This window comes from Phoca vitulina, unplaced genomic scaffold (assembly GCF_004348235.1).
Source record: "Phoca vitulina isolate PV1807 unplaced genomic scaffold, GSC_HSeal_1.0 scaffold10, whole genome shotgun sequence".
Classification (NCBI taxonomy): Eukaryota; Metazoa; Chordata; class Mammalia; order Carnivora; family Phocidae; genus Phoca; species Phoca vitulina.
Window position 1 is genome coordinate 27,034,718 of NW_022589713.1, and position 19,394 is coordinate 27,054,111.

Genomic DNA, 19,394 nt, shown 5'->3' on the forward strand with positions numbered 1-19,394 from the left:
CTGCTGTTCTTGCCTTCCTTTAGATTTTTAGAAAATCCAAAAGGAGTGCATAGGTTGAGGCCAGGCCATTCTGTGACACACAGTGTCGGGCCCAAGGCTACCAGCTTGTGAGGGTAAAGGGAGTCTGGGAAGAAGGAAAGATCAGTTCTGGAGACACAGGAGCCCCAGTTGGGATTCTGTTCCTGAGCTGTTGGGAAAAGACAGCTTGTACCTTGTCATCTCTGTGGCTGCAGGCCTCATGGTGTGAGGACTTCGGAGCTTAAACACAGAATTGATTTATGGGGACTGATGATGGCTGGCACTAGGATTTTAGCCTCTGCCCCGTTTTGAATTTTGTCAAGTTTTAAGCAAAGATCATTTGTCAACCGTTTCAATCCCAGATTCGAATTCAGCAGGAGGAAGGGGCGGGGGGGGGGGGGGGTTGCCCTGATGGGCATTTCAAAGTTTACTCAAGGCAGAGGTCATCAGCGTTTCAGAGGTGAGGGGAATATGCGAAGCTCTGGCTACTGTAAGGAGCCCTGGCTCAGCAACTGGCCCCAAAGGGCCCAGACCCAAGGGCTGGGCTTGAGAGCTGAGTACTCAAGAGGCATGGGAGAATTAGCACCATGAGATTCAGGGGTGTGGGAGCAGCAGGGGGGGTCCTTCTGCTGACTGGCAAAGGCAGCCAGCGGGGAAGGGGACACAAGGTACAGAGCAAGTGGCCAACCCAAGCCTTTCTGCGCGGGGAGTGGAGATGTAGGGCGAGCATCTTGAGCGCAGCATGAGATGATGGGAGCCCAGGGGGGTGCCAGGCACCGCCTCCGTCCACCCACCGCCACAGCCCGTCTGCCTGTCTGTCTGCTGTTGTCGCCGAGCAAGGTCCACCTGTCCTGCCCGCCCCCCCTGCCGGTGACTCCCTGTCACCATCTGTAACCTGCTGAGACAGGCCAGGTCATGACCTTTGCCTGGACTGTCGTTCTTCCAGCTCTGTGTCGTTTCGGGTGCCGAGGGCTGGACAGCATTTCTGGTCTGCTGGCCGAGAATGGCCCGTTGCCCTTGTTTGCCAGGCTAGTCCACATCTCCAGCCAGGGCGCCTTGAATTTATAGTGTGGTGGCTGAGAATGCAGACTGGAGAGAGCCCCTGCTGGGTTCATACTGCTCACTAGATAGATGACCTTGAGCGAGTCACTCAACTGTGGCATGCCTCAGTTTGTAATTACACACATGCGTGCGCACACTTGCAAGTGCATAGAAAGCAGAGATAATACTACATACCTCCGAGGGCTGTTACAGGGATTAAATGTGATAAAACATATAAAGTGCCTGGTAGAGCACTGCTGGAGTGTGGTATTAATTTGCTATTCCTTGTCCTCTTCAGAAAGGATTTTAAGAGGCTGGATGACTTAGGTTTAGTCCACTGACCTTTAACCTCCATGCAGGTAGGGCCCTGTCTTGTTCAGCGGTGTGCTTCACACATGACAGGTGCTTTAAGGAATATTTCTCACGTGGCTGAAAGGACCTGCCCAGAGCTGATGAGCTGTGTTAAAGGGATTCTTAAAGATCCTTCTGGCCCAATGAGTCTGTGGAAAGCTGTTTCTTCTTGTGACAGGAGACCCTTTTCCAGTCTACGCAAGAGATGGGTTAAGCTGATGTCCGAGTCTTCCTCAAACTTGAAGTGTTGCTGTGAGCATCAGCGCTCTCCAGAAAATGGATCAAATACTTGGTCTTTCCCAAATCGTCTACCATTCCTCACCAACAGGGTGTCTGCAGGTGGATGTGGAGCTCTGAGATGAAGATATTCTCTGGAACCCTGGTTGTGGTCGGTAGCCTCTACTTAAAAAGATCTTGTTATAAAAATGATGAAACACAGAATCAGTGCTTGATTCTTGCCCTTTATCAATTGGCCTAGTAAGAGTTGCTGCCCTAGCAACCTCCAAAGATGGTCACCAGTGAGATTTTTTTAAGTATCATTATGAACTCATGACTTTCTGTACATTTGACTGTACCCATTGTGGCCAATTTTCCAACACTCAGCTTGTTTGGGGGGCGACCCCTGTTGTGTTGGTTGTGTGGGTTGATGAGGGTTGGGGCTCTCAGAGGTGCCAACAGTGCTCTAACAAGCAGGAAGGAGGAAAAGGAGGTGAGTGTGGTGTCAAGAAGCTGTCTCAAGGAGCACAGACTGGCCAGCTGTGTCATGTTGCTGGTAGGACAGGAAAGATGAGTTCCCATGAGCGGACATTGATTTAGCGACTGGAAGGTCACTGGCGATCTCCATAAGATGGGTGTAATCAAGGAAAGCATACGAAGAAGGAAAACCTATCGGAGTGGGTTTAGGAACAACTGGGAGAAAAATTGTAACGAGTGGGTATAGATAATAGTTTCAAAGAATTTTACTATAAAAGGAAGGAAAAAGATAGGAAAGGCAAGTAGAGTCAAGAGAACTCCCCCGTTTTTTTAATTCATTTTTTAAAATTTGTTTTGTTTTAAAACTTTTTATTTTGAAATAATTTTAGGTTTATAGAAGAGTTGCAAAGGGTTCCCATTTATGTTTTACCCGGCTTCTCTGAATATCAACATCTTACATAACCCTGGTGCATTTAGCCCAAACTAGGAAGTCAACAGTACAGGTAAATTGGTACAGTACTATTGACTAAACCACAGTATTTTTAAGATGAGAGAGATAACAGCCTGAAAAACTATGAAAGAATCATTCAGGGGGATACCAGTTGGGGAGGTGACGACTTTTTCTGGAGGATGATAACTCGGTTAAGTGTGATTTATTGAGCATCTAGTATGTGCAGTCACCGGGCTAGAAACTGAAGATAGGAAAATATAAGGTTGTCTTGAGCAAGTTAAGGAGTTTGGAAAACTTTTTTTTTTTTTTCTGTGATTGGAAGTGGAAATGCTTTGGAGAGAAAAGTGTTTTTTTTTTGCACCTGTCACCCGTGGAAAGAGAAGCTGTAGAAGGTGGCTGGCTGGGCGAGTCACTGGAGGATGACATCCTGTGGGTGGAGGCGCGGGAGAGGCCGTGGGAGGGGCTGTGCCCACACTCTAGAGCTCAGGAGAGTTGTTCTACAGGGATGCACAGCTGCTGCACATATGTTCACATGCACTTGTGTGAGCCGCAGTATGTGCGTGCTTGCGGGCATTGTCCGGTGTCGTGCTCCCCTGCCTGAGGTTTTTTTTTTCTTTCTGGATGGAAAACAGCAATTTCCTTCATTCCTGGGTACTGCAGATGATCGTGTGCTGATAATTTAACCCAAGCGCTGTTCTTTCATTTTATTTTAAATGAAACTCAAAGACGTCTTCTATTCTCATCTTAGAGAAATAGATGCCTCGTCTTTCATATTATTCTTTCCTAATATGTGCCTCCGCAGCAAGCGTGGTGATGACTTTTAGGAAGATACCTCCTAATCCACCATCAGCTCGAGGCATGCATTGAAAAGTGTTTGTGTTCAGGAATCCAGACTTCCTCATAGTCAAGCAGCCATCTTGGTCCAGTCTGTTCCGGGTTCTTAATAACCCTGCAGGAGCCCATAAGTCTGACCTCATCTCTTCCGTCTCATACCCAGGTCCCAGTTCACTCTGCTTCAGCTTACCAAGATTCTGTCTCTTCCTTTGTCCTTTTTTAATTACTTGATAAGTATGATTGTAAACAATCAAATAATATGAAAGTATGTACACCAAAATGCCAAAGTTTTCTTCTCTCCCATCCCATTCCCTGGCCTACAATGAACTTCTATATAAAGAGATTGCTAGGTATTAGACATTTTACAGTATATTCACCTTGTATACATACACAGATATGTGTGCTTGTGAATTTCAGTCTTCTCGCACACTCCACACTGTGGGCATATGCCGTAACGTACGTAACTGTGTCTCTATGATGAAAATCTAGTTGTTCCCAGTCTGGGCCTATTACAAACAGTATTGTGGTGAACAAACTTTTTTTGTGTAATTTTTGTGCATGTATTCCTGTGGAATTACTAGAAGTGTCATTTCTGGATCAAAAGTTGGCTGGTATTGCCCAATTGCCCTGTGAAATGCCTAGTTGACTTATATTCTAGTAGAGTAAGAAAGTACCCATTTCTCTACCTTCTGGCAACACTGGATTGTCTAAGTCTTTAAAGTGTATTTGCCTCATCGGTTGAGTCAAAGATGACTTTTGAAAAAAATGCCAGGAGATAGCTAAAGTATTTTAGCCATTTTTTTTTAGAATGGTGTGTTTACACTTCATGTCCATTTTGATGTCTGATTTGTAAGTCTTTATAAAATAGAATGAATGCTAATCTTTTGCCTGTATATGTGTTGCAAATGTTTTTTCCTAGTCTATTATTTGTCCCTGAGTTCTGTTTGTTATAACTTAACACCAAAGTTTTATATTTATATATAATCAAATATATCCATCTTTTCCCTCAGCTTTTATGCATATATTGTCTTCTGATACTTTTGCAGGTCTTTAACCCATTGGGAATTAATTTTTGTGCTTGACGGGGGATAGGCATCTGATCTTTTCATATGGCTCTCCAGTTGCCCACCACCATTTATCCAATATTCCACACTTTCCCCAATGATTTGAAATGCTTCATCACATATGAAATTCCCACCTACAGATGGATTTTTTTTCCCTAGATTCTCTGTTCCATAGGTTTACTTATTTGTTCCTACTCTGGTATAACACTGTTTTAATTATTTTAGCTTTTTAGTATATTCTGTATTTTCTTTACCTCCTTTTTTTCATCTCCAGGTTATTTAAACACAAAGATCTAATGCATAGTGGTATAGGTTCCTTTTCACAGGTAATGTGATAGAGGAGAAGTGAGGGGAAATAGTAACTTAGGGGTTAACCTGAATTCACTGGTGGTCTAGATTTTGGTTAGAGTTCTATTTTCAAGTGAATCCTACAGAAGTATTGACATTTGACTCTAGTTTGTTTTATCTCATTAAATTATCCACATTTATGTGCAGTACGCAGGGGCATCAGGGTGATGACGCCATCCCATCTTACCAATAAGGGAAATGAGACTGCGTGGCTAGACGGCTTGCCCAGGCGCACATGGCTGGGAGCGACAAAGCTAGAACTATGGGACTGGGACTTGGTCTCCTTCCTCTCCTTTTAGAGGGCTTTCTGCCCCACAGACTCATCCTTGAGCTTGTTCCAAAATCCTTCCCACCATTAACAGGGTAGACTGGCCGCCATTTTTTTTTTTTTTTAAGAGAGAGACTCATTTCACCAGAACAGCCCATTGCCAGAGCATTCCAGTTAGTGAGATTTTTTAAAAATCCAACTAAGCCTCTCTGTTCTTAGGGACTGTAGGAGCCTAGAGAGAAGAAACAAAGAATAGGACAAGTTTAGTTGGCTGTTTAGTAGGATGGAGAGAACAGGGTGCCTGGCACGGAGAGACCTAAATCATCCCTGTTCTACAGCTTGCTTCCTGCATGACTCACCATCCCTCCATGCCCTGCTCTCCTGATCTGTCAAGTGGGTAGGACTACCTAACTGACCATCCCTTTCGGCATGACCATTCTGCAATTTCCTGATGGAAAAAATGGGCCTTAGAGATCGGCGGGGGGCGGGGGGGGGAATGGAGGTTGGCCATTCCGATGAGAGATGACTAAGGAGGGTCTTAGCTGTCTTCAGATCTTTGATTCACTGTTGCAGTTGCCCTTGTTTGCATCTCCAGTGTCGACAGAAGAAGAAGAAACTGCCTTGGACTGAAGCAAGGGAAAAGTTTGGTTTGACGTAGAGGACTTTTGCACTGTAGTGCTGATTAAATTCTGGAGCTGGGGCTCAGGAGAAATGGTGGATTCACCATTAATAAGAAAGAAAACTGACAACATTTGCCTGTTGGGGCTTAAGGTGGGCCGGACTGAGACAGCGGCTGAACGGATAGCTCCCTGGCTTCATGAGAAGTTAGAGTTGTCGGTGGTTAGTAACTTAGGCATTTCGTGGAGCCAGAAACCGGCAAGCCTGCCAGTTGTCCTTCCTTCCAAGATGATTTTCTTGTTCTTTTTGTTGAAGAATCAACAAGAGCGGAGGTACCCAGAAAGGTTCACAGAGCTTCATTGCAGGAAGAATTTTAATACTCACCCCGATAAGTGAAATCTGTTTCTCACCTTCATTAAGCGTTTATATTATTTAGAGGAAGCAGAAAAAATCCCAAGCCATACTGAACTAGTGAGCAGCACATTTAAATACAGAAGTGTTTATTACTAAAGACTGCATTCGTTACAGGGTGGAAAGCCTGCTTTCTTTTACCAATCAACCAACGTGGGATCCATGTCTTTAAATTGTCTCTGGATTGAATGAATCCCTTTACTCCATTTCTTTTCTTTTTTTTTTTCCTTTTAAGATTGATTGATTGATTGATTGATTGATTTGAGAGACAGCGAGTGCACAAGTTGGGGAGGGGCAGAGGGAGAGGGAGACTCCCCACTGAGGATGGAGCCTGACGTGGGGCTAGATCTCACAACCCTGAGATCATGACCTGAGCTGAATCCAAGAGTTGGACCCTCAACCAACCGTGCCACCAAGGCGCCCCCACCCCAACCTTCACTCCATTTCTAAGAGACAGTCCCCACCGTGGACAGCCGTGGCTATAATTGTCAGCATCGCCATAAAAAATCTTTTGGGGCAAAACTTAGGCTCTGTCCTTCCGACCCAAGACACAGAGTTGTGGTCGCACAACCACATGCCTTACCCATGGTACCTCCCCACCAGCCACTTCTGTTTGCCAACAACTCCCTCCCTCCAGAAATTAAAGACATATTCTTTGGGTCTTAAGGAAACTGTCAAGACTTACGTTTTAGTAACTTTGTAGAATAGTCATTCAGATCCTTAAAACTAATCTGTGACAGAGAGAGGTGCTAGAAAAGTTTTTGAGCAATGGCAGTCTCACTGGGGTATTTATTATTCCGAGGAAATAACTTCTAATAAGGACAGTACTCCTCGGTTTCCGGTGTGGCTGGTCGCTGCAATACTCCCTCACTCTCCAGTCAGTTGCAAGCTCCAGTCTGTGCTCCTAAGTGACTCTCAAGGCTGTCCCCTTCCTTCCTGCTCCACTGAGGTGCAAACCATCCACACTGCCACCTGGACTGAAACACTGGGCTCACTTACACCTCGGCCCCTCCCTGGACGCCCTGCACAACTTTCTCCTCCAGCGGCCAGAGAGACCTTTTAAAAATACAAATTTAATGTCATTTCCCTACTTAAAACTGATCAACGGCCCCCCTTTACTCCTGCCTCAGGCCCTGGCCCATCCATCTCTGCTCTCCTCGCTGCTACTCCCCACCCCTACACACACACGCACACACACACACACACACACATTCTGCAAACCCACTTTCATAGATTTCTTTCAGTTACTTGAACAGAAGCTTTCTTCAGAGCCTGCCCTCAAATTCTTCCTTTTCAGTCTTGCTTCCCCGTTGCTAACATTTACATAGCACTTACGGTGCGCCACATGTCCTCGAAGCACTTTGCATGTATTCATTTAATTCTCACAACTTTTCTCTCCATTTTACAGACAAGGTGACCGAGGCACAGAGGCCACACGCTGGTAAGTGGCAGAGTCAGGATTCCAGTCGGGCAGCGTGGCTCCAGAGTCCATGCTCTGAGCTGCGAGGCCCACTGCCCCCCCGTGGACCACTCCCCTGATGGCTGGTGGCTCAGCAAGCCTTCCCTGAGCACGTTCTCGCTCCCTGCCCAGGCCTTCCTGGCAGCTGGCCCTTCTCCACGCAGCCCCCCAGTTACAGAGCCTGGTGCCGTCACCTAGCGTGTGCTGGGAGCCCCGAGGGAGCCAGGACTGGCTCTGGCCCGTTCATTGCGGTCTTCCCAGCACCTGGCACAGTGGTGTAGGAGTTAAAAACTCCGGATGTCTATGGAGACCCAGCTGATCCCTCGTGCCCGTAGAAACGCACAGGCCGGCCACGGCGCCGGCCACCTCTGCAGGGAAACGCCACAGCCCACCGTCTTGCAGGGGCTGGGGCAGCAAGCACCTGCCGGGTTCGGAGAGCAGCTCTCTGCAACCCGGGGTAGTTTTCTTAACTGGCCACAGAAACGATCGCGCTCAACAGGAAGCTGTGATACCCATTCGCTTTGCCTCCTTCTCTGGCCAGTCACCTCAGAAATCCCAGCCAAAGGCTTGTTGGGTCTCGTCCTTAGATCTACTGTCCACGTACTTCCCGGTGCCAAACTCTGGGGACCGGGTCCAGGAAAGGCCGACCCTGCCGGGAGGCTGCACAACTCATTTGGGCAGGTCTACGAGCAGGCAGAGTGCGCGTCACCAGGGGCCACCGTGCGTGTCACCAGGGGCCACTGTGCAGCGCTCACGCAGTGGCTGCAGTACGTCTGCGGGGCTGTTGGAGCCGGAGGCGCTGGGACAGCTGGGGGGTCAGTGCTGAGCCACCGCCAGGCCGCTGCCGACGCGCAGTCCTCCTTTGTCCTGCTCCCTCTCATCCACCCCTGCACCAGTCCATCTTACTCCCAGCAGCTGCTCTTGGCCTCCTCGCGATGGGAGCCCAGACCGTGCTGTCCCCCGGGGTCCCTCCCAGGGTCAGCAAGACCCCGCACAACTGAAATAGGTTGCCTGAGTGATGAGTTTTGGATGAAGACGAACCTCCTAATGAGCACTGCTACATCCGAGGGCTAGGCCCCAAAGCGAACCGGCCATGATGAATATGCTTAGAGTACTGATAAAATGTGCCCCATAAGAAATGAATTAGAACGTCTCGTCCTCATGTTTTCTTGAAGCTGGTCCCATCAAGCATAACTCCAGTGAAGTATAATCAGTTTAGAGATGTGAAAAAATTCAGACAAGGACTGGACTAACGGTGGCCGTCTTGTTACTTATAAACCACTAACAAATAGGGGGGCCCGCGTGGCACAGTCAGTTAAGCGTCTGGACTCTTGCTTTCCGAAAGCTCAGGTCGTGATCTCGGGGGTGCAAGGTGGAGCCCTGCATTGGCCTCTGCGCTCAGCGTGGAGTCTGCTGGAGATTCTCTCCTTCTGCCTCTGCCCTTCCCCTGCTCACACACTCTCGGAATAAATAAATAAAATCTTTTTTAAAAAACCACTAACAAATACATTAAGACATTATAAACTAAATTATTAAAGTATTTCTGTTAGGATGGCTATGCTGTGCTTCCATAACAGATAAACCTCACATTCCCAGTGGTTTAGCATATAGCTCATTTTGTTGCACCCTCATGTCGTGGTCCTTCTTGAACTCTGCCAAGGGTGTTGGGGAAGAGAGCGCAGAGGTAGCATGCGGTGCTTTGTAAAGTTCGGTCCCACCTGCTCCTGTCCCGTTGGCCAGAACCCAGTCACAGGGCCCCAGACTGCTAGAGGGGCCGGAAGTAGAGGAGAGGGAGGGCACTGGCTGAACACTGACCGCCTCTGCCACGTGTGTTACCTGGCAGCATTAGGATTACCTGCCCCCCAACACCAAGCCCTTTGCGTACATCGTTTGCATCCAAAAATCTGATGAGGTGGGTATCAGCCCCATTTCATACATGGGGACACTGGTACTTGGAGATGTGAAGAAATTAACTTGCGATTACCTGCACAGGTTAGCATCCTAACCAGCTGATTCCCAAACCCTCTGGGCTTTTTCTACTGCACGGAGCCCAGTATCAAACAGGCTCCCGCTTCCTTAACATGGGTGTCCTCTGGCTCTTCATGTGTCAGTTCCTTGACCTTGTGCCCAGGTGCACTTGAGAGCACTACACCTGCATCTCATGAAGCGGAATAAGATTTCCTCCCCATGCACTCCCCTCCCCTGAGCCCCTCTGGAGGTGGTGAGGAGGTCTTGGAAATACTTTCCTAGCCAGAGACTCAGAATTCAGCCACAGCTTCAGAAGAACTTTTGTTCCTGGGGGAAGTTTTTTCTTCCCTCTCCAAAAACCTCTTTCCACAGGCGAACGATTGAGCCAAAGAACGACCAGAAACCTCTATAGCAGTCGCTCAGTCCCTCCCGTGAGGCTGGATGTGGCCTCCCCTGATGGCCGTACCTCTGACTCCCCGGAATGCCCCGTCGGGCTGCATGGTGGTGGCGGCAGGACCATCGAAGTCACTTAGGTCCCCACTTAAGTCAGCTGATCACACCCAGACTCCCCATTCCTTCCAGACCTGCTGACAGGTGCAGCCCCAAAGACTGACTGCGTGCACAAACCTAGAGCCAAACATTCCAAGCCTCTACAGACTCTCCTGGTCACGGGGCCTTGTCAGTGCCAACGATGGCCTTTTACCCCATAGGCCACCACGGGAGAATACAATTTCCTTCAGGAATCCCGCCACTTGAAATGCACATGTAGGATGCTGGGATTGTTAGGGCCCTGGTTACCTACCTTTTGGAAAAAGCATTTCATTTCAGAAGGGACAAGCTGTGAGTCAACTCATAGCAACCCTGTGGCCAGCGGCTCTCAGCCTTGGCTGTACCTGGAGTCCCCGGGGGGCTTACAAACCTGGTGCCTGGGCCACTCCCTAGAGCGACCACTCTAGTCTCGGATGAGACCCAGGTAGCAGGAATGTTTCCAGCTCCCCCGGGGATTCTAAGGCCAGCCAATTTCAGAACCACCTCAGGTAGACTGATATTTTGCCAGATAGCAGGAAGGTGTGGAGAAGTGGGAAAAAAGCAAGACCTTCAGGAATTACTTGTTAGCCTGGCGTTGGGGCCAAACTCCCAGAGGAATTCAAATTAGCTACAGTCACCTTTAATTTTTTTTCCCATAACACAGGCAGCCAACATAAATGTCATTTAATTATTGAAAAATGTACCCACTGCTGAGTGATGTAGGCCATCCACCTGAAGACTGCAGCCTGGGACCAAATGCTTTCCAAAGTTGTAAGAGATGGGCATTGTTTTTGTCCCAGGCTCTGCTAACTAGCATTATTTTTAAAAAGCCATGATCCTCTAAGATACAGCCTAAGAGATACTTTTTTAAATCAATGCTGTATAGATATTCTTGAGTGTAATTGTGGAAAATGTCAATTTTAAACAGTTAGTTGTCTTCTCTTTGAACAGGCCTTCAACCTTTTTAGGGAAGCTCTAGGGCTGGGTGGGGGGAAGTTTGCTCAAAAATCAAGAGAAAAACAACTGTACAATGTGGCTTACAAGGGTCTTTAATACTGCCCTATAAAAATATAGTACAAATGTGTTTATTTTAGCAAAACTTGCAAACAAGGAAGAGACTTGCTTCATGGAATAATTTACTTAAAAGTCTGGTAACGGGCGCCTGGGTGGCTCAGTCGGTTAAGCATCTGACTGGTGATTTCGGCTCAGGTCATGACCCCTTGGGTCCTAGGATTGAGCCCTGCATCCTGCTCCGCACTCAGTGGGGAGTCTGCTTGGGATTTTCTCTCTCTCTGCCCCTGCCCCCACTAGCGTGTGTGCGCACTCTCTCCCTCTCTAAAATAAAATCTTAAAAAAAAAAAAAGTCTGGAAACATGCAAAGAAACCGATGTAGGGCTTTTTGTTTGTTTTTAAACGGTGTTTGTCTCTTCCACCTCGGGGCCACGGGAGGTGGCTGCGCCCTGCCTTAGCTGGTGACACCTGAATCCCACTTCCCACCTTTCTACAAATGACAGGAAAGCAGTGTGCTTTGCTGGCTCTGCTATTTTCCACAGGAACTTCATTTTCTTCTCCAAAATCATCATGCCGCCAGGAGTCAGAAACTTACCGAGCCTTTGGACATCAGGCGAGGACTTTTCACTGTGACACAATACTCAGGACTCAGAATGCACTAAACTCATAGATGATTTATTGCTTTAAGTAACTAAACAAGAAAGAGAAGAGACAGGCTGTTGTTTAGATCAAGACAATCGGCATTCTCTCTCCACCGTTTGCCAGTTGCATCTACTTAAAGCCTTAACAATACTTTCTGGACAATATAAACACGTGATAGCATACATGGAAACAACTTGGCCAATGATACACTGATTTAAATAGCACATAACAAGGGCTCCCAACTGGCCGGGTTGCCCTGAAACGACAGAAAGAACGTGTGTTCGTATGATGTGCTGAGTACAAAACCCTTAAAAAAGTTTTTGGCATGAATACTAATACAGAGTACTTTCTCGGACATTCTGCAAGAGCAGGGGCACACACAGAATTACCTCTTCGTTTCCAGATTACCAGTATCTATGGGAATACTTCAAGAAAAGCCGGGAGGTGCGACACCTCTCCTCCCCACTGTCATTTTCTTTGCTGAAGCAGCAGGTCTGTGGGGTTGAGACGGAGCAGGGCCCCTGATGGCCTCCAGGTGTTGTCACATCACCCGGTAACTGCAGAGAGCAGCAGGGGATGGACAGTGCCCCAGCAAGGGCGGTGGGGGTGGGACGGAAGGAACAACAGACAGCCTTGGTTTGTAGCCAGGGAGGCCCAAGGATGGACTTGACTCAAGTGCTCCCTGGAGGCCCTGGGGGTGGCCACAGGCACTGGCTGGCCCAGTCCCTCCCGTGGGACTGGGAGACGGATGAAGAAATAACTTGACCTCTTGTATTCTAACACTGGGGCATTACGACACATTTCTAATGGATGTGCGGAGACCAACACGGTCAGGGACGCAGCCCTCGGAGGGCCCGGGTGAACTCATAAGAAGAGGTCAGGCCAAGCCAAAGGGTAACACGGGACAATGGGGCAAACTGGCCCCCAACCCGGATGCCGGCACGGAGCCTCGGGTCTGCCGGCTCATCAGGCTTTCAACACCAATGCTCTAGACTCAATTGTCTTCCACCGTGGTGGGCTCCGCGGCCACCTCCCCGGCACCTCCCTCCCTGGCATCCTCCCCGGAATGGGAGTGCCCAGTGCAGCCCCCCTCGGGGGCCCTACAGGGCCCAGCTGGGCCATTTTGCACAACCTCGCCCTCCACGCAGAAGCGGTCGGGACACTGCTTTCCTTCTGTGACCTCCTGGATGGGGACCTTCAACTCCTCGGAGGCCTCGTCCTCCTGACACAGGCCTGGCACACAGTTTCCCACGTCTCCGGCTTTGGAAAACTGGTCTTCTAAATTCTTCTCGTTTTCTTCTGCTTGTCGCTTTTCTCTGGCACTCAGTTTACCTTTGGATTTCCTCATCTGCCTGCTGTGCATGTCTTCTCGGGAGAATCGCCACTGGAACTAGGAATCAGAGAGGAGAGGGATAAATAAATGCAGTCTCCGTGAACCAAGAGCTTCACCTGATCATCTGCTTTTATTTGCACCCATGTCACTTTTTTGGAGCAAGACACACAATTCCCCGTGTTCCTGGAGCAGAGCATTACCAGTGCCAAACTTGAATCATGGCCCAAACACATCACACCCACGGCAAGAGCCTGCCCGATGCCTTCCATGAGGTGGATCTCAGATGGGAAGTTCAGGGGTCTCTGCGGACAAGGGAGTATGTCTTTCAATTGGCTCTGGGAAAGGAGGTCCTGACATCCTATCACTTGGAGAAGCAGGATGGGAGAAGAGACGGGGGGCTGCCCCTCGTAAGAGCCACGGCACTGGCTGCTCGCTGCCATTCTGAGCGGGCTGTGGGTTACCAAGCCCTGGGCCTGCATTCTCTCACCAGATGACCGGAGTCAGAAGGGCACAGAACCTGGCCCGGCGCTGTGCTGCGCGCCCCACGCCCCTGTCCCAACTCAGGCCAACTTAAATGGCCATCCGGGCTCCAGGGTTCCCCGGGGGGGGCTGGCTAATAAAGCCACTGCTGTGACTGCCTCACAGCCCAGCTTCTCCCCCTGCCCATTCCTGTGCCCTCCTTTCCCCACAGGTGTTCCCGGGGGCACTGCCCCTAAAAATGTCCTCCACCCAAACCTATCCGAGGCTGCTTCCTGGGGAGCTGCCCGGCAACTAAGCATTTCCCCATGAGACAGGGAGGTCAACAGAGGCTCAGCGAGGACAAGGTTGCCCAGTCAGTAATGGAGCTGGGCAAGAACGGGTCATGTTGGAGCTATGAGGTGAGACGGGGCACCAAGAGGCCCCATGATCGGGCGGTGCCCACGGGCCATAGACGTTGCTGTTGGGGGCGGCGGCAGTGGTGCTGAGGTCCGAAGGCAGCGTCCGGCCCGGACGGTATGGGGCCTCGAGACGCCGGCCTGGCAGCCTCTGCTAAGGGATCTGACGCATCGCCTTGCGGCACCGGGATCCCGTGGTTGGAACTCAGGGCGTGGGTAGAGGAAGCTCAAACTATCCCAGAGGAAAGTTAGCTGTCCGTCCTTGGGCAAGTTATTAATCTCTCCGAGTCTCACATTCCTGATCTCTCCAATAGTCGTCTGCCCCCAGGGCTGTGCTGCCCCTCTGGGGCCCGTTCCTGCTGTCGCGGGTGCAGAGAGCGCCCCCTGCGGTCGGGCGGTGCACAACCGTGGACGAGTCGGCCTGTGCCCGATTCTATCCTGGACTCTTATTTCTAAAGCAAACCCAGCTCGTCTCTCAGGGACTGCTCTTGCTAACGAAGCAGAACTTCCGTGCGTCCTCTGCAAGCCCAGCCATCTCTAGTTTCATGTAGAAGACCACATTTTGTTGATGTGATATAATCCACCAGGAGAACACACCAGCCACTTTCTCCAGGGACCCGCCGGGCTGCCGGGCAGAGGATTTGGGGCTGTGAGCACCGAGCTGGTGGGAACTATCCCAGGCAACGTTTTCTGTCCTTCTTAGTCACCACACGGAAATCTGTCAAGCCACATGCTTTCTAGGACTACACGGTCTTCTGTTCGTCAGACGGGCCATGGTGATGTCACTCACTCCCCCTGCTGCCCGGGGGGCCCCCAATCCCCCCACAGCTGTCACGGGTGCTGCAGCCAAGCACTGAGGAGGCCCTGACTCAACTCTCCCTTTTCCTCCTCCTCTCTCTCCCAGAGGCATTCTCCTGAAGCAGGGAAACAGCAGGGGCCCAAACCCAGGATCTGTACCATCTGAAAGCAAAATGCTCCAGAGTGTGAAAGCAGACTGCCTGCAGATACTTGCCTGGGAAGGAAAAAGCCCACACCAAGGTGCCTACCATGTCCTTCACACTGTGGCAAGGTCTCCCATTTCCCTGAATCTCCAAAGCAGTACTCTCACTAGTCATGGTTACCATGATTTTATAGATGAGCGCATAGAGGTTCAGACAGATTGAGTAACTTGCCCAAAGTCACACAGCTAGAAAAGAGCATGCTGGAATGCAGACACAGGTGTCTCTGGCTCCACACAACCTCATTCTTGGTGGATGAGAGGCTTTAGGCTCTCGCCCTAGCGGCAAGGGAAGAGAGGAAACTAAGGGAGAGGCCAGGCACCTTTGGAAGGGCTCAGCCCAACACATAAGCACCTCACCTTTCAGACTATGATGTGAAGTTGCTAGGCCAAGTGGTCAGCTAATGGAAATCCAGATTTAACTGCCATTAAAGATACTTTGGTTTGGCTTATTTAAAAAAAGATCTACGCCGAAGCCTCCCTGACAGGCCCATTTAAAAAAAAAAAAAATCAATAATGATAAAATTTGAACGGCAGTCCACAGCTGAGCCAAGAAATGACCCTACACTATTTAATGAAAACACTGGCCCTCAGACTTGAGTGGGCATCACAATCATCCGGAGGGCTCCTGAAACACATCACTCACCCTGTCCCAGGGTTTCTGACTCAGTGCAACCTGGGGAGTGGAGGGAAACTTTGCATTTTTAACAAACTCCCAGGTAAGGCCCATACTGCTAGTCCACGGGCCCCAGTGTGAGAAGCACTGAGCTAAGAGAAAGACACCCGTGGCCCTCCTGCAGACCCCGCTCTGCCCCTCATGGAGGGGCTGTCTTGCCTCCCTCCCATCCTCACACCCAGTCCCTTCACCACTCCCTTCTCCTCCTCCTTTAAACGGAGGACAGTTGGGGGTTTTAACAAACAACAATTGTTCCAGATCCCAAGGCTCAACAAGGCAACGTCTCAGAAAGCAAGATGAGGGGAAGCAGGGACACAGCCACCCCTGGGACCATGACAGCTTTTGGGGCTGAGGCTCCAAGGGGAGGTCTGTAACATCCACACGCTTAAAGGTAGGCGGCCCAGCCGGGAGGAGGGAGGACGGGAGGACGAGGCGCTGCCTCATCTGGAGCGGTACCAGGGAGAGTCTGTGAACAAATCAGGCCGCCCGCACCAATGCCGGGGCCTTCCCCAGCCAGCGTGTCTGTGGCACCCGGGTGCGCCGCTGGCGCCCACACCAGGAAAGGTTCCCACTAGCCGTCCATGTCAGAAAGAAGTGTGGAAAAGAAAAAAATCCTTCCCTCGACAGCAGTGTGGGTCCAGAGTGCCATGTCGGCAAGGGCTAAAGGATTTAATTCCCACATTTTAAAAACTGTCCGTTACCTGCCTCCACTTCAAGGACTGTAGCTGGAAGGAGGACTTTGGTGTGGGAGAAATCATCTACTACCTTGGAAGGAGTTTAATTATTTGCTTTGAAAGCCCCACTCACGTGCACACAAAGAGGTTTCCTTCAAATGCTGAGAAGTCTTGATGGGAGAATTTTCTCCACTTTGCTGATTAAAAGAGGCCTCAACGTGCTGTGTCCTTGGGTCCAGCCTTGTGGTCCCTTTTCTTAGATTTCAATCCAGACATAATACGAATGTCCTGGGCTCACACGTTTCATTACTCATACACACAAAGGAAAGGAAGAGAGTGTCTGAGGCAGAGGGCACAGCCAGAGCAAAGGCCCTGCGGCAAGAAGGGACACAGAAGTAGCTGGAATGCAGAAAATGGGGACGGAGGCAGAAGAACCAAGAGGGGCCAGACCACACATGGCCTTGTGGATCCCGTGCAGACTCCCATCTTTATCTTAAGAACCACAAAACGCTTTAGAACCATCTTAAGCCGTGGGGTGACATGATTCAGTGTGCTTTTGTAAAAGATTCCCTTGGCTCCTAGTGGAGAACATATTTGAAGGGGAGACCTGTTACCAGAGGATTAGAGTTGTGGAGGCACAGGATGGCGGCGAGAAGTGGAGGGAAGAAAGCTCCTAGGACCTAAAATAGACAGGTCTTGAGGATAGAGTGACCGTGGCAGTGAGGAGATGGGGAGTCAAGGGTGAGCCCTGGGTGGGTGGGTGCCTCTGGATGGTGGTGGTGCCCTTGTTCTAGATCTCCCGTACTGAAAATGCAGGTGTGGGAGTCATCAACTCAGGTGGTCAGATGTCTCATTCCGGGGATGAATGAGATTTTCTAAGGAAGAGGCCAAAGAGTGAGAGAGAAACGGGGCTGGGTCTGAACAACCTGCTGGAAAACCAGGACAGTGTGGGGCCAGAGCCAAGAGAAAGAGGTGCTTCAAGAGGCAGAGGGCGGTCAACAGTGTCAGTCCTGTGGGGGCTGAGGCATGGTGAGGACTTGATGGAGTCGGCCACCAGGGTACCCATGGCTCATGGGAGCAGGCTGCCAACCTGAGTCAGCAGCAGAGCCATCAGCCAGGACGGGGAGAGGGAGACAAGCCATCTGGCTGTGAAGTCCCCCTCTCTGGGACTCCACCAGTGAGCGAGGTGACCTCTCCAGGTCACAAAGGAAACCTGTGCTTGACGGGAGCCAACCCTATGAATGGGCAGGAGATAAATAAGGAGAAAACAGCCACCCGCTTTAGTACAGCTGATTGCTGTTGGAAGGGTCTACCGATCAGCAAATAGACGACCCCATCCTCTCAATTCTCCCTGAGGGAAGTCGGTCCACCTCCTTACAGCAGCTTTAAAACACTACCTCTAAGATCTCCTGCTTGTCCTCCTCCGGGAGCCGCACAGCCTTCGTACCAAAATCAAACCCCACGTCAGCAAGGCCTCCTTCTCTTTATTAAAGGCAGAGCTGGTGTGTTCTGGCGTCTGATGGCAGCCTGGCCAGTGCTGTTGTTGAATGTCACTGTGAATGCACGCGGTCCCCAGGAGCCTAGGGCCAAGCTGCCGCTAACAGTGGTCCCGGGAAGATCCATCTTCCAGCCGGTGGCTGACTGCCCCTGGTGGTTAGTGGTGACTTCAGCGGTTGCCTTCTGGCCCTCTGCTGCTGGCACCTGTCACATTAGCATCTTGGAGCTGAGACAGAGACCTTCCTCTGCATTCTACACCATCTGGCTTCAGGTCGCCATATCCTTGGCGTTCCTCCCAGGAGCCCCCCCGCCACCCCCTGGGTTTGCCGGCTGGCGAGGGGCTGCTACAATCTGTTCACTTGCTTGTTGCTCCTGTCCAGGCTCCGTGTCCAGACAACATGAGGGGCTAAGAGGGGAGTATGGGGAGGGGCCAAGCATGAGGAGAGGAGCAGGTGCATCAGGCTCTGCAAGAGAGCGCTGTCTTGGCCATCAAAGGTGGCTCAGGATGGCTTCAGGTGACACCTGACTTGGGCTTTCGCAAGTTCCCCAGACTCCCTCATCTCTTCCCGAGCAAATGGTGACTCGCCCACAGGAGAATCACCCACCAGCTGCAAAGTCATCTAATGCAAGGGAAGGACTTGGGTTTGACTTCCGGAAATGTGGAGAAATATCTCAGAGCGGACCACAGTCTCTTGGCACGACTGTGTTTTCCAAGCCTGGTCGTGTGCCGTCCAGTGAGGGGAGGAAGGCCCCCGGCACCCCTCAGGGCAGCCTGGCCTCCGTCCATACCAGCCACTGTCACTGAGAGGCCTTCGGGTCGGGGCATGCCAAGAAGGAGATCTGGCCGGGTCTCTGTGCCAAGATCACCAAACTTCTGATGTCCCAAGGGATCCAACGGGATGCAACCAGAGCTTGTCATGAGATTAAGATGCAGAGAAGCTGGGCACAAACTCAAGCCATCGCACCCCCGGGTCAGAGGGCAGCTGACTTCATGCCCCCCATTTTTAGTTCAGTGGGGATATCTGGTCTACGTGAGTGTCCGACAGAACGGTTCTACTCTGCTCTCTGTTCTGACAGACAAGACCCCCCTGGCACCCCCCAGCGCCCCCATCTGTTTTCGGCAGCCTCAGGTGTGATTCCGTCTGCCAAGGGGCTCAGGTGTTCCTCTGAGAGCCCTTGGAAGTTGGAGCTGGCTGCCCACTCAACTGCTATAGAAAATCCAGCTGTAGATGGAGCCCTGCGAAGAAAACTGAGGAAGGCAATCAAGGTCGCTTACCTTTGATTCCTTCTTCTTGACTTTCTGAGGTAGGCACGGTCTCTGAAGAAAGACAATCTGCTTGGTGGATACATTCCCCTCCCTGTAACACATTCGGAGCTGAGAATGAGCTGTTCCCCCCGGGGGAGCCCCAAACCTCACCGATGTGTCTGTCCATCCCTAAGGCTGCTGAGGCTGAGCACCCACAGAAAGGAAGCTGCCACAAACAGTGAGAGGTCAGAAATCAAGAAGCACTCCCCCCAACCCAGGCCATCCCCGCCCTTGCCTTCCAGGGGCTCTGCTAGGGGCTCAATCAAAGCTTTGTGGGCATCTCTGCCAAGCCAGCTTCATAGCTGGAAGCTCCCCTTTCCCTCCATGTGAA

The 19,394-nt window shown here is 50.6% G+C and overlaps 1 protein-coding gene across 3 annotated transcripts in view; it reads right to left on the reverse strand.

Annotated features, from left to right (window-relative positions):
* Positions 1 to 11,724: 11,724 nt before the first annotated feature.
* The window catches only part of RFTN1 (raftlin, lipid raft linker 1), a 192,143-nt gene continuing 184,473 nt past the window's right edge, over positions 11,725 to 19,394 (reverse strand). For all 3 annotated transcript variants that reach the window (XM_032408761.1, XM_032408760.1, XM_032408759.1), the window contains exons 9-10: positions 19,034 to 19,115; positions 11,725 to 13,095 (exon numbers count right to left, since the gene is read on the reverse strand). In XM_032408761.1, coding sequence (XP_032264652.1) covers positions 12,700 to 13,095; positions 19,034 to 19,115 — 478 coding nt within the window. In that variant the 3' untranslated portion in view covers positions 11,725 to 12,699. The remainder of the gene's footprint in view (positions 13,096 to 19,033; positions 19,116 to 19,394) is intronic.